Here is a 15,429-nt window from a genome sequence, read left to right on the forward strand (position 1 = left end):
ATTTTACTTGATTTTCATCATTTTCATGACATATTCGTTACTTATTTCGACGGTTTTACCTGATTGGCACGTATCCCAATCTCAAAGCTTTCATGTTACGAACTGTAGGCACCGCTTCCCAACTACTCCTAATAGCTCTATTCATCGTTATCCACGGTCAACACTCCAAACAAGACACTGAACTAAACCTGCATAGAATTTTAAATTACAACAGTGCCGCCATCTACTGCCAAACGCGTGATATGCTCAGGTAATGGCGTCTCGGGCGTTCGTTCGTTGCGTTGTTGCTACTTCCATAAACCGGATCGGCCCGATGGAAACTTTGTGCTGTCTCTTTCACTCTCAGCAGTTTACCGCCAGCCTTGAGCCGACCGTTGCTCGAACGTGACGTGTCTGTTGCTCATTTTGCCGGATCTCGCGCCAAAGTTTACCCTGAGGATTGAAAAATGTGATAGTGCTTGAAGTGAACTTAGTTTGTAAGAGTTTGTGTATATTGTTTCACCTGACTCGGATACAAGTGACATACAGAAGTGCACATATTTACTGGATTTAGTAAGAATGCAAGACAGTTATGTTAAAGTTTTGTAAAAAAAGTAGTGAAAGATGGGCGCGTAAGAATCGTTGAAAAGTGTTCAAATATTCCTTAGAAAGTTGTATGTATAAGTGCCAACTGCCACCATGGGGACTAACCGGCTGCTTTCACCGTTTACTTTGCTGCTGATTTGTACAGGTAAGCGGCTGCCTACTTTACTTTCTGACTCAACGGCGACGACGCTTCTCACGGCCGCGTGTCGTTCTGCGAGCCTGTGTGTTTCTAAGAATGTAAATGTATGCATGCATGTACGTGTTTGCTTTCATTAAACTTAAGTACTAGCCAGTAGAGACACTAGTGTAAGATACTAAAATAAATTTTGCATGCTCGGTTGGAAACCATTACGAAGTTTAAGCAAACTTTTGTGACAAAGGCTTCTATTGAATTCAATCGTGATCAGTACATTTAGATTTTGCAACCAAATAGAAAATTGTTAAATGTAGACAAAGTAGATCCCAAAACTATTCACAGGTGATTCACGAAATTCAACTTTATTTTGCAAGTTCAGCTTTACTTCAACCGATGAAAAATTTGAACAATGAATCAGAATTATTGCCAAAAGCTGTTTACAATGGAAGAATAAATGAGACGAACTGTTGTGCCCACAACAGCCGCAAATTTAAATACAAGTGGATTTTTGTTTGTGTTGTGACAATTACTTTTATTGACAGAACTCCAATCAATCATGGTCAGTGTATTGTTGTTTCTGCTAATAAAGATTATGTATGGTTCATATCATTCATTAAATGTGCAAAGTTGTATCCCGAGTTTGAACTGGTGATCCTTGAATTTAAACTTAAGTTGTTACAATCATGGCTGCACGCCGTTAGAGAACTGCAAACTTGTAACCCGCAGAGCTGTAGAATGTTAATGGCCATGGTGACTGGTGCGTCTGGTGACTGGCGCTCAGCGACGAATAAGGTTTAGTCAACAATCGGAATAACAAAGTTAAAAAAAGTCTGCACAAAGCGGGTAAGTAATAAAAGAAACAAAAAGATCTCTCTACATAAAACAAACAAAGAAAATCGCTTAGAGGGTCTTATCTAAAACTCTTGGAATTTTCGATACAACTTTTTACAAAACTTTTTTGAGGCTTATAATACATATAATAAAATTTGAGTTATCGCCTTGCACTTAAAAAGTACACAAAAGTAAAGTTAAATAGGTAATTTAATTATTGTCAAAAAAGAAAAAAAAACCTAGAAGATACTAACTATGACTTTTGCATTAGGTTTGCAGCAACCGGAAGAAAATATTAATCTTAGGTCTGGCGCTCCAGAAGTCCAGACTAGGTTGTCTCAGAGAGTCCTTGAGTTATTAATACTTCTAATAAGTTTAAAAATTGAGGGAGGTTATTACTAAAGCAATTATTATGTTTGCTTTAGTAATAATAACATCAAACATTCTGGTACCTAACTCAAAGCGGGATGCTTTACAACTGTTTGTGATGTTTTACCTTTTTAATCTGTCAATTCTATAAAATATTATGATAAAAGGCAAAGGAAGGTATAAGATATTATATGAACTCCGTTAATATTGTCCTTTTCGATGTATTTATAAAGCCATGCATTTTAAAATAACGTCTGGTTTCAAATTGCAATTTGAGATAGCAGCACTAGAAATATCGCGATTTGGCAGCACGTACAGCTTCAATTTTTCTACATTATTATTCCAAACGATATCTTAAACCAGATACACGTGGTGACATTCTTCACAAACGAGTGATTTTTAAAATTCGACTGTTGTTTTGTTTGTTTTGGGGACGCATAACTCGTAAATTCGTCCATCGGTTAATTGGTGTTTGTTTTGCTTTGTACGCGCAGAAATGTCAATCTGGTCTGGTGTCAAGAAGAGACAAGATGGTAAGGACATTAATTATGTAGAATCGCAAATGTACTGACTGAAAGGAAAGTCTTTAGTCTTCATCTCGTTGCGTGCTGCGCGTGGCAGATAACGCCTTCCTCTTTGTTCCTATCCACCGTCAGTCCCCGGAAATCTCACATAAGTAATCTACCTAAAACATGACAGAAAAAATTTCGCGCTAAGCGGTTAGCCTTTGTAAACCGACGACTGAAGCCTTTGTAGTTAACCAGTGGCAATTTTTTATTCCATTTTACACCACCACATAAATGTATTCACAATTTTTGGGGTAGCTGCGCCCAAAAGGTAGGTATTAATTATATGATGGGTATGTATGTATCCAGCGCGATGTTGATGGGGTAGTATTTATTTATAATTATATCAAATTATATTTATCTGAGAACTACCTACGAATCATCACTCACCTACCACCTTCTCATTTACCAGGTTACATCGCGGGTTATCGCTCGTTTACGTGAATATGTTTGCGATTTCTGAGCCTTGTTATATACAATACATCATCACTATTGCAGACCCTGTCGACAAAAAGAAGCATGTGTAATCATGAAAATCTGACATTATCTACCGTTGTGAAAACTAATAACAATGTTACATTGTCAATTAGAGAAAATTAATGTCTGATTACTTTCATCATATTGTCTTCGCNACTTTACTCATGTTGTCTTCGCACACTTTCGTAAGACGAAACCTGCTTGTAGTCGTTTGTACATTAAAAAAAATACTTTTTTTTTAATTTAATCTTTAAATAACTAATATTTTCAATGTATCGCTGTCGGTCACTTGAAATAAATAGGTAAATCTATTTAATTTTTTTAATACATTATGTAAACGCGAGTCTAATTGGGTACTATTCCCGTTTTACGTGATTAATTCTAGCATATGAAATTTCAAAATCCTAATTGTTACTGCATAATCTATCCAATTACAGCACGCCGCGAACTACTGCAAAGTGGTGTTATAATGCAGGTGGTGAAATTCAGATTTTTTCAAAATTACTTTAATTGCATCTGCGTTTTAAAAATTAACAAGGAAACTGGGTTTTTAAACTAAAGTGTAACTCGGTAACCTGTTTAATTATGGTGCAAATAAAGTAAAAAAAATCCAAATTATGAAAAATGTATGTACGCGCCATAAATTGATTTGGAAAGTCACTATATTATGTACCTGTTTGCGCAAAGTCTATGATTGGGTCGTTTACCCTAAATATTAAATTTGCTTTTGTGTCGGTAAGCTTGCAGCTGAAAGGTATTGAAGATTTAAAATTAATTTTTGTGTAGCTTGACTTGCCGTCCGTAACGTCAATTTTTTTGATAAGGGCAACATAGTGTAAGGTAGGAATAATGTATCAAAGGTTCATTCTAATACATAAGAAATGACTTAACTTCCAAAATTCCGAGGCCTTTTTAAGCATACCCTTTATAACTTAGGCACCTTCCCTGTATATTTATTCGTAATGGATTAGAATCGACATAAATCTCGCAGGCCTAAGAAACACCATTTTAAATAATCTACGGGAAAGTTCGCGTGTTTTGCCACAATAGAGATAGCCGACGAATTTCAACATTGTTAAGGAAAAATTAACGTTGCCTAGCTACTGTTAATTAATTCATAATTTGAATTTGGTTGTTTTTCACGAAATTAGGTGGTATCTTACTTAGTTAAGTAGAACAGTGCCCTACACTTTGACCGACTTTTATAATTTTAAAAAGTTTTCACCAGCCTTATTAAAAACCGTTTAAAGTATTTTTTATGTTTTACCCCTGCAATGCGATGGTAAATACGAGTTACTTTTTTACACAGGTCATGCATAATCTAACATTTGGAGTAAGCTTATACCAAAAGCCAACAGATAGGAGCGTAGAATTAAAAAAATATAGAGACAGAGAAAATGTAATTCGTATTTTAGGCAACGCCAGTGATGCTCTGTTGAGAGAGTGAAATCATGTTTTCGAAAACCGGTTTCGGTGCAGGTGTGCGCCGACCGGTGTGCGGCGAGTGGATTCTATCTTTAAAAATTGCCGTTGACTGATCCACTGTTTGGAGCAATTTAACCTACTAACTTCAATCGAAAATAAGCATCCGATTACATATTTCAGTATTTTGAATATGTACGATTGCACCTAACCATCCGTGAAATTTTGTCGTTATTCGCTTGCAATATAATATGTAATTTTAATATTAGGTACTCACAACATTACCTGCAAACAAGTTATTTCACAAAAGTGTTCTTTCTAAATTCTCAATTATTACATTTTTACACGGATTTTGAATAATCTTTTAAATATTGATATTTTACGCGTCAGTTTTGGAGATACTTAGTATACTTAGTCGATGGCATTTAATATTATACATTTAAATTTATTATAAAACCGCATCTATAAGAACTGCATAAGATTGAAAGTTGTTTAGTTTGATGTGCCGTCGTCTGTAGACAACAAGACCCTGTACACTCAGTTCCATCACGGTTTCACCTTCGGCTTGGGATACGTACGATCCTGCCTCTACTGGAATAATCAACTTAGCACATTTTTTATTATGAGGTTATCTGCGTTGTTAAACCATCTATTATTTTCCCAGAATTTCGGAAAAGCGTCTGATTTCAGGGCGAACTCGAAACCAGGTGTTCGGTCTAGACCGAAGATTAGATCTGTCTAACACGGCAAACAATTGCGATAAATCCTCTCTGTCCATGTCCTTCACTCATACCGGCGTTTAAAGGCGAGCGCGAAAGACAAATATACCCGAATTACTCTAAAACTGTTTGCTTTAGTAGGCCGCCTGGTTTTGTCACCTTACTTTATTCCATTACCTACGTAAATAATAAATTAACAAAACCTTTTCGTTTATTTTCCACTAAATGAATTGGTCTTTTATCTGTTAGACATCGCTAGTGAAAATTAATAGCACCTCGTGTTCTATAGAATAACTTTACAGACAAAATTCTGGTGGTTAAATAAAATTTATCAAATTCTAAATCGGATACCTTGCGCACTTGTTTGTTATGAATATTTTGTTGTCGGTATGAGCAAGCTAAATAAAATTGTCAACAGCTGCTACTTTTTTGTTTCTTTCATTCATTAAGAGAAAAATACCACTGGTTTCATGGTCGCTAGGGTCTACTCGTACTTGCCAGGTTTTATTTTTCTTTATTGACACAGGTGTGTGGACACAACTGGGCCAAACTGGGAGGGCTGGATTGTAACGAATTTTGAATATATCAATATTTATTTATATCCTGCCTTAATTTCTATTTTAGCAGATATAAATATCTAATACTGTCAGGGCAAAGGTGATAATAAATCATGGGTTGGAATGTGTGTCCTAGCGCCATTAGCAGGCGTAGGTAGGTACTCATAATGCTTTATTAATTGCCCTATTGGAATGTTTCGATTGTATTGTATGATTGCTTTAGCTGTAAGTTATTTATTTCGTCCTTCGGGAATTAAAAATAATTTGTTTTTCGGGATAGAAAATATAGCCCCTGAAATCTATGACAATTGTTTAACTTTTTGACTTTCCATTTTAATAACATAATTTATTTACATTTTAAGTGATGATGATTGACATTTTTAGCTCCAGCATTTTCGAAATCAAGTGCGCTCAGTTTACATGAATTTTGTATTTATATCTGAGTAGACTATTAGTCCCATGTGGCCTTTTAGCATCATTTCATAATACATAGCGCATAACCATTACCGCTCCACTTTGTCAATTACGGGGGTGTGCTACAAAGTACAAAACAGCAACAGCCAGCGATAAGGCTAATAATCCTGTCAAGCAAAGTGGTCATTAGTTCATTACCCCGACGATGGCGAATATGATGCGGTAAGGAATAAAATTATTGTTGACCCCCCAGCTGCGTACAATTTGCCCCAACGGTCGGTCGTGGTTGAGTTCTCAGCGACTCGTTTTCTTTTATTACCGAGGAGCAGGGCTTCCGCCTGCATGGGAGCAGGGCTTGGGTGGGACCGATTGTCTTGTAGTTGTACCTATTCACATATTACGTGTATTAAGTTCCTACTTTAGTCATCAAGTCAAATATCCCTCAATTAAAATAACATCACTGGGAATTTTCTCGACTAACGAAGTAGAATAACGCACCAATTTGCCTGTAAATATTTTAAATAGCAATTTCAGAATTTTTTTCAGTCACTGTTCAGGCTTATGTGCAATTGACGTCGACATGTTGCCCATCATATCGTGAAAAACATTTAATATGATTTAGCCGTTATTATAGCTTTTAATCTATATACATACATTTTATTAACTTTATAAATCTTTCATTATCCAAGGCATACAGAAGGTATTTGATATAAGACGTATAGGCTGGATTATCAGTAAGTGTGTTTACTTGGTACAGGCCTACAGTCGACAGCACTTCAGTCAAGGTATATTTTTTTGTTGCAAAATCGTTCCTATTGCTACTACATAAGATGGCTTGCCTTGATCTGTTTTTTGTATGCTTAGGTATTCGCAAATAACATATTTTATTGTTAGTTTTATCATATTTGCAACAGGAAGGTTGGCACGTGATCAGTTTAATAGAATATTTTTTGTACCTATCTATGTATGTTATGTTGTAACTACTTAAAACGTAGTAAGAGAACATTTTTAACATCTATTTTTCTCAATCAATCTTGTACGTACGTGGTGTTGTTGATATTGAAATTGTGTTTTATATCCGTATTGTTAACTGACTGACTTTGTTCACCAATCAGTGTCATTCTTGTTAATGAAATCTCTAAATTGAATATATCGACGACTATTCAAGTCCGCCTTTAGCAGAAGGCTGATGTTAATTAAACTTATTGAGTACTGATTTATGGAGCTTTTTGGTTTTAATTTTCTAAAAGGGACTTTGGGACCAGTAGTGGTAAAAAAACAATTTGATCCAAGATCTCTCATAAGAACTGCCGACGCCGTCCAGGTCGATGGAATTTCATCCATCCTTCCTGCCTGGTCACGCGAGAGGGGAAACACGCCCAGAGGGCCAATATTAAGAATAGACGGTTTGATTCTGAAACGTAATTTCGTCTTTTTCATCTCCCCACGCACAAAGAGTCGCCTTTTCAGTGCGTTCACTGGTCACTTACGCTGAAAGTTGAAGTGAAGCTTTTGCCTTGCTATATGTATGTAGTTTTTTATGTTAATCATTTTTGGTGATTATTTGAATTGTGTCCAAAATTAAAAGACAGTCCCGCTTTAAATTCAAGTTATTCAGAGGACCCTCCTTACATTGCGTCAAATTGTTTTCAAATAGATACTTAGTAAGTTATGTAGATATCTACACACATTATATAACTTACTTAAACGACTTTGGTTATAGTTTTCGTTAAAATTGAGTAAGGGCCTATATCCCTAATAATTTCCAAAGTTTGTTCAATAACTTCTGAGATAGGGGGAGTGGAGAGGATATCATGATATAATATATTATGTAATCGGTATTATTAATTACATAATTACATAATATATTTGAAAACATTGGATTGCAATAGAAGTTTTTGTGTTTAACAGGCCCTACATTGATTCCCTCCTTAATATAGATGTTTTCTACATAGAATTATTCCGTGACGATCAGACAGGTTTGATACACGTGATTTTGATTATGTCCCTAAGCGTTCTGTGTTTTAATCACATATATCACAGGAATATCAGAAATAACTAATATGAGTTTCACATACTTCCGAATTACGCTGATAAATGTTTGACAACAATCCCGAACTGCTCGATTCTCCGAAACGTGTGTGGGAATAGTTTGTGAATTATAAATTATCAGCTATAAATTACTATTTTCTAAATCCCTATAAAGCTTATGTAATAACAGATAGGTAGTCATTAGGTAATAGGTACCCATAGACGATCCCTAAACCCTAATCAATCGGTTATAATCCCTTGTGTTAAAATCTAATTTTAATAAGTTACGTCTGGATGTATGGTTGTACAACATCTTAGTGCTGTAGAGTAGAGTGTAGATACGTAAACATCATATTTAAACGAGTGTACCTACTAATTAATGTAACCATGCCCCAAATGTTTAATTAAGGGCACAAAGAAGGAGCCCTATTTATTTTCTGGTTTCGTCGAATTGAAATTAGGAAACTTAAACAATGGATTCCGTTGATTGAAAGTATTAATGTTTTGGAAGTTTAATAACTCCATAATTAAATTTGAATACATCAAGAGAGGTTGGGCATCTATAAGCCTCGGGCTAGCGATGTAAATCTCCCGCTCGTTTATCAAAGCGTCGGTAACCTACTTGCAGCCATTTGTACAGACGACAACACATCAGGCTATACGTGTTTGTTGCAAACTCAACCCTATTACATACGACTAACTACTACTGCTGCTCCTGTGTTTATTTTCATGTGCTGGCGTTTGTACGCGCGTGACGCTGTCATACATACAACTCCTACCAAAAGCTGCTTCTTTCTAAGCCACCGTCGCGTTCGCGTCCTACTTATAGCGGCTACTACTTACATTGGAATGCAATAATTTGAACGTACTCGTAAGTATGTTTATTGTATCTTTCCGATAGCTACGCAGACGACGTGACGGCTCGGACAACAAATACCCGGAAATAAGGAATTTAAGGATTGTTACGGGTATATTAACAAAAGGGATTCAATTTGACCCTTATACAATATTTCCATCGGATGTATAGTTCCAGCTTTAAATACCTACTATCTGAGTATTTGATTAATAAATATCTGTAGAGATCCTGTCGAGGAATTAGTGTACCATGTAATATTTCCGTAGCAAGCGGATAAAAGCTTTAATACTATAAGTTACGGTTAAACTAAGGTAATAAAACATTTGCCTTAGGGCTTTTACACTAGTCCGCAGTCTGGGTTTTTGTTCCTAAGCCAAATTAAGGCTCAAAGGCCTAATTACAGGCGTTACTTTTCCCTGTGTCCAGTGATTCGACGAATAAACACATTAGTTTATTGTGCTTTTTGTAGGCGCGGGCAGAATAGTCAACCTTTGAGGGAATCGGGTGTAATCATTAACCTTTATGGTTCCCACTGCGGACCTGCGACCTATGCTAGCGTGTAAACAGTACGTATTACGGTTGGGTGCAATGATGTACCTAGCCGTAAGCAGAGAATACACCATAATACTCTGTAAGTCAGCGCAACAACGTTGAAAATGCTACACGAATATTTTTTACATTTTAAAATCTTCCTGATTTTCAAATGAATGTGTGCTTTTAGGAAGGAAGCAAGTTCCAACCTTATCCTNTTTATCCTGGAGTTCTGAAATGGTTGGTTTTATTATTATCGTTACCGTTACGTCCTAAGCGCTTCTGCTAGCTAATGTTGAAGGTAAACCGTACTTAAATAGTTAAGTATTTTAAGTTACCAAGTCAAACAGATTCGACACGATATTAATGCAGGTAAGCAGATATAAATTAATACCACTCGATTCACATGACAAGTGTTGATACCTTTGTCTATATTAATTTCCTGTTACGCTCTTTGATCACCAAGTAATTGACATCGAGTATGGATTATGATACGTTAACATATTAATTAATAAATTAAGTAGCGCATTCAAACCAATTATCAATTAGAGAACTTTTTCCCTGAAGTAAATTGTACTTAGGTACTGTTTTCATAAAAGCTAGCTGATCAAACCTTAGCAACCAAAGTAATATACGTCCTTACAGAGTAGTTAATAACGTATTAAATAATATAATTAGCACTAAGTCTTACGATTAACAATAATTACTAAAATTTGAAATACGATTCAAAATTAACATAATTCAAAGCAATTTGAAGACACGCTTACTTAATTCGTAATTTATTTCATTGTAAAATCGGGAGAAGATTAATGTTCAGCAGCTTTTACCCACCCACTGCTAGGCATAATAAAGTCTTTTCCCCTCGAGGGCGTCATTGGTATTTTATCTTGATAGTTCTGGGCTTCTAGATAATGTGATATTCGTGACAGATTTTTCGTGATCACTCGTTACGTTTTCCTAACGTGACAGGTTATTCCACCTTTTCCCTTGAGTCTCAACTGTAGAGAGACTAAATACAATAGAAAATCTATTGCTTGGCGCTGACCGGTGACCCCACGGCCTTCAATAACTTTAAAGTTCCCCATGGGGAATATTTTATCTTGTTTCCACTTTCTCAATTTTCCAAGAACTTTCACGATTTCCCATTTAGATTAAAAATAAAATACAAACAACGGATTAAGTCATCTTTATTTTTTTATTTAGTTAATGAATCAATAGGGAAAGTTGAAACAACAACAACAAGTAAATTATGCTACCTTATCGACACGAACTTGACAATAATGATGGTACTACATCGTTTACAAAAATTGTTTACCTCCACGAATTTTCTTATGCCTTGAACGACCAGACAAAGTATTTTCATTCAAATTCTCATACCAATTTGCAGTCTATAGTGTTTTAACAAAGGCTTGAGTTCAGTTAAGGATGTACTCCGCCTTGACAGCTGGTGGGAGGAGATACGAGCTACGTCAGTCAAGTGCAGTCTTAAATCCGCTTGCCCAATTACACGCAGTAGAGCATGATATTTTGTACTTTTAGTTAGAACAAACACGTTTCCAATTAAATTGCTAAATTGAAATTGTGTTCATTGTTTGCCATAATGGCATCTTTGCTGGCATTATTTTTCAGATTTTTTAAACCTCTCCCAATTTCATGTAACGAATTTAAGGAGCAGACTTACAACGGGATCCCCTCTGAATTTGCGTTGAGGTGTTTTCAATATTTTATTTTCACCGAGTAAATACATTAATCATGGGCTTGTCTAACGGACTTAATTTCGTTTTTCAAATTCAAATTCAAATTCAAATATATTTATTCATAAAACATAGGTACAAAGGGTGATAATTATAATTGCAGTGAGCTCTATGCTTAACCTATTCAGGTACATGAATTATTTTGTGACTTCAGTCAGAATACATAATCAAATTTAAAATTATTATTAATTGTCAATTGAAATTAAATTATAGTTCGTTCGTTCGTTATTAGTCAGTCATTTTAAATCAGTTTTAAATGTTTACTCGGTATAAGATATTGTTTGTTTATTTATATTTATTAAGAGGAACTACGAACGTACGGAGGTTTCCTTGTTAACTAGTCTTAAATTCGCTAAATAATGTAATAACGAAATAATTGAGCACAACACAGTTATTTTGATCTTCCTTCGCTACGTTAGAAAAGGTACTTTTAAATGCTTACTGACCCAGAATTTTGTTGCCTGAATTTCTAAGTAGGTAATATGAGAATGAAATGTATTTCACATTGTACTCATTACATGTGTTGTAATAACGTTTCATCTGTTAGTTCACGAGTGGTCACGATGTTGGAAGCTGAGGTATTATTTTTGACATTTTGCTTTCATAACTGTGCCTTTTCGAGTAGCATAGTTCTCGCGTTTTAGTGTAAAGTTGTGTCTATGTTAACAGGTGACTTTCAAAAGGTAATAAAACTGGAGACAACAGTGTCTTAATAAAGCAATATTTAAGCATCTCGAGGCTCTCGTAGACGCAGACAATGTGCCACTGTGTGGCGTTCACGCATCGCGGCATCGGCGCGAGCGACATCTGGGACGCATGTGTCCGTGTGACAGCCAGATCCTTTTGTCTATACTTCTATACTAATATTATAAAGAGGAAAACTTTGTTTGTTTGTTTGGTTGTAATGATTAGGCTTAAAAACTACTGGACCGTTTTTAAAAATTCTTTCACCATTCGAAAGCTACATTATCCACGAGTAACATAGGCTAAATTTTATTTTGGAAAAAAATAAGGTTCAGGGGTCCACGCGCGCGAAGCCGCGGGCGGAAAGCTAGTGAGTTATAATTGTGTAAACAAACACTTCAGACCTTGCAAAATACACCCATATTGTGTTCTACAAAACACAAGTAGCAATTTTAATTTAGCGTGAAAGAATTTACCCAGAGAACAATCTCAAACAGAAGCTTATTTATTCATCTGGCGTAAAATTTGGCAATGTACCTCTGACCGAAGTTAAATCACACTCAAAAGTAACAGACTTTAATGAAAGTTTGAACTCATTTACATCTTGTTGATGATACCTACTTAATTTAAGTACATTTATTTACGTACTTGGACGTAAAACGGCGAGGCTGTGCGGCGATGTGTGTGGGTTGTTTGAAAAGTTTGCGACATTTTAGCAACTGAAAAGTTTATTTTCTTTTTATTCATTTAACTTAAGCTACCTTCAAAAATATCTCGTTTTGTGTTGATTCGAGTTTTCTGCCTGAAAACTTGTAATTTCTGTCAAATTACTTCACAATACCACTGGATGAAGGTGGTGATTTTAATAAGGTGCTAAGTAGTAGTACTTAGTGGTAAAGTTAGTCCCTCTAGTTATCAACTAGAAAGGATAGGCTTTATTTAGTGAATCATTTATTTGCGATTGAGATCGCTCCAAAGATAGAATGTCAAGTGATACGCCAATTCGATTGGATCACTCGGACTTATAACACATTACGTCCGTCTCGATCCACGGAGGCCGATGGCTGATGGCCCGGGAGACGTCCCTGGCTGACAACACAAATCTTAGTCCGCTTCCCATTGGCACCTTGTCGTACCATATTCATGTTACTTACGCTACGTGTAAGGGACAGTTTTTCGTTTGCCTGTGTTTTTTCTGACTATACCTGCGTATTGTGTTTGCTGTCCCTCGCATATTGCCAGGAATGGCGTACCTGCACGTATATTGTATGTAGTGGGTGCTATTGAGAAGATAATACTGATATTTTATAAATGAAATTCGAAACATTTCGAAAACTATTAAATGGCGTGAGTTCCCAAGCTTTGAATCTGTTAACCTTTATACGAAAAAACAAATTCTATTACTAACTACGTCTATTACGTCTATTTACGCTCTTATACTGTTGACTTATTGAAGTAAAGACAATTTATAGGATCATAATTTCCTGAAAATTGGATTTTACTCAATTATATTGAGTTATTGGTTTAGTACGGAGGCTTCCGCTAAGTAAACGCGAGGAATTTCGCGTCTAAAATTGACTCGCCCTATAGCGGCTAAGTATTCGTCAGTCACAATCAACTGAGTCAGCTCTTTAGAGTATTTTCGCATTCTTAATGAATGGAAATGTGAGTTCAGTGAGAATGGCTAGTTTCATTAATGAGACGATTTTGGAAAATACGGGCGTTGATAAGTAGTTTCTAAAACCAGCATATCGCAGGTTACGGTTCTTTAAAAGTATGTCTACCTACGTCAATAACGGTAGCTAGAAAACAAGTAAGAACAAAAGTAATTACGAGTATTTAAGTTACCTATCATTATTATCTCTTTTTTATTCCATCATACCTACAAGTCTACTCGTACATTGTATGGCAACTTAGGATATTACGACAGAAATCCGAACACTGAATGAAGCTTAAATGAAAAAGAAAGCTCGGAAAAAATCAAGTAATGGTTAAAAATATGAAAATCCGAACAAATTAACTACATGACCGGACAGGACATCCGGGCATGTCCGGATAAATCACACTGGCGATCGCGGGCGACGGACGCAGCAGTTATAGATTTGCCATTATCCTTCGGTTTGTTATTCACAGTGCTTTTATATGGAGCCTTGAAAGTTGCAGCACTAAGTTTTGTACATAGACGTAGGTACGAATATAAATATCTATTACAATTTCTGAGAATATGTAAGTAGAACAGACGACAAAGACGAACAGATGGTTCTGAAAAAGCAATTCTATAAACTGCGTTTAAACAGTGGACTTTAAAAATTAATAGGTATAATTGTGATGAACACATTTTTATTAGGCATTTTCATCTACTTAAATAAGTAAGAAGTGAAATCAGCGTTAACGGAATGTGACAAATCATTTGTAAGCGCTTGTAAGAAGCTAACAGGTGTATTCGAAAATTGATGAATTCTTTATGAGTTTGGAGAATATAAACTCAACGTAACATTTATGCCCGAAATCTAGAACAGTAACATTTAATTTAATCATGCTAACTTGTATTTCCGAAGTTTTACACCGAAGTATTTTTTGAATAGGTACCTACTACAATGAATTTCGTTACAAAAACTAGTAAACATAGTGGTGTGTTATTATTAGGTATCGTGCTTGTAAAATTATGATTCAATTGCATGATACACGATAACTCATTTTGTAACAGTTCCAAGTCATGAAATAATAATTACGAATCGATTATACGGCACTGCTTTATTGAGTTATGCTCGTGTGAGCCTCCTATTCTTACACTGTGATGCGACACTAAGCGGATTATGAAACGAGACTCAACTACTCAAGTATGGAATCTGCACTTAAGAATATTTTGAAGTCTGGGATTGGTCTAAATATTTAGTAAAATCTAAACAATCACAGGCTTTGAACGATTGGATTAAAAAAATACAGGGAATTTCCATTTTTTTATGTAAGCATACTCGTAAAAATAAAGTAATTATTTTCTATGATTTTAAGGTTTCTATATTCTCACATTCACAGTTGACGAGAGATTATACGAGTACGTTTGGTACAATATTTCCTTTTGTTATTAAATAATGAACAAAGATTCAAAGTTTATGTGTTTTTGCGGTTTCATTAGCGCCGTAAATCTAATAAAGTAAGAAGCGTTCAAACGAGAAAAAAGCTAACCGAGATGTTGAAACATAAAAGTAATTAATAAAGAAACAAGGAAAATTCAGGAAAATTAAGTAGGTATTACAATTTCTCCGTCGTTAAATTATGACGATTTCCATGAATTAGTTGATTTCATTGTGATTGTTTCTTTTATTGTATTTTAATAATTTTTTCATTATTTTTTTAATGTACAGCATATAAAAATCTTTTGTAGCAAAAACGATCTTATTGCCACTACATAAGGTGGCACTTCCACAGTGTTTAGGTGTATGTGCCGTTGTCTGTGCTCATCGTCCACGCTTGATGGACTAACAGACAATTTATAG

General features: G+C 35.4%; 1 protein-coding gene across 1 annotated transcript in view; it reads left to right on the forward strand.

Moving 5' to 3' along the window:
- The first annotated feature begins 346 nt into the window (after window positions 1–346).
- The window catches only part of ed (hemicentin protein echinoid), a 75,220-nt gene continuing 60,137 nt past the window's right edge, over window positions 347–15,429 (forward strand). Inside the window, exon 1 of the mRNA XM_028319795.1 lies at window positions 347–730. Coding sequence (XP_028175596.1) covers window positions 679–730 — 52 coding nt within the window. The 5' untranslated portion in view covers window positions 347–678. The remainder of the gene's footprint in view (window positions 731–15,429) is intronic.

Source organism: Ostrinia furnacalis, unplaced genomic scaffold (genome assembly GCF_004193835.3).
Source record: "Ostrinia furnacalis isolate ACB-3 unplaced genomic scaffold, ASM419383v2 OfSCF7332, whole genome shotgun sequence".
Classification (NCBI taxonomy): Eukaryota; Metazoa; Arthropoda; class Insecta; order Lepidoptera; family Crambidae; genus Ostrinia; species Ostrinia furnacalis.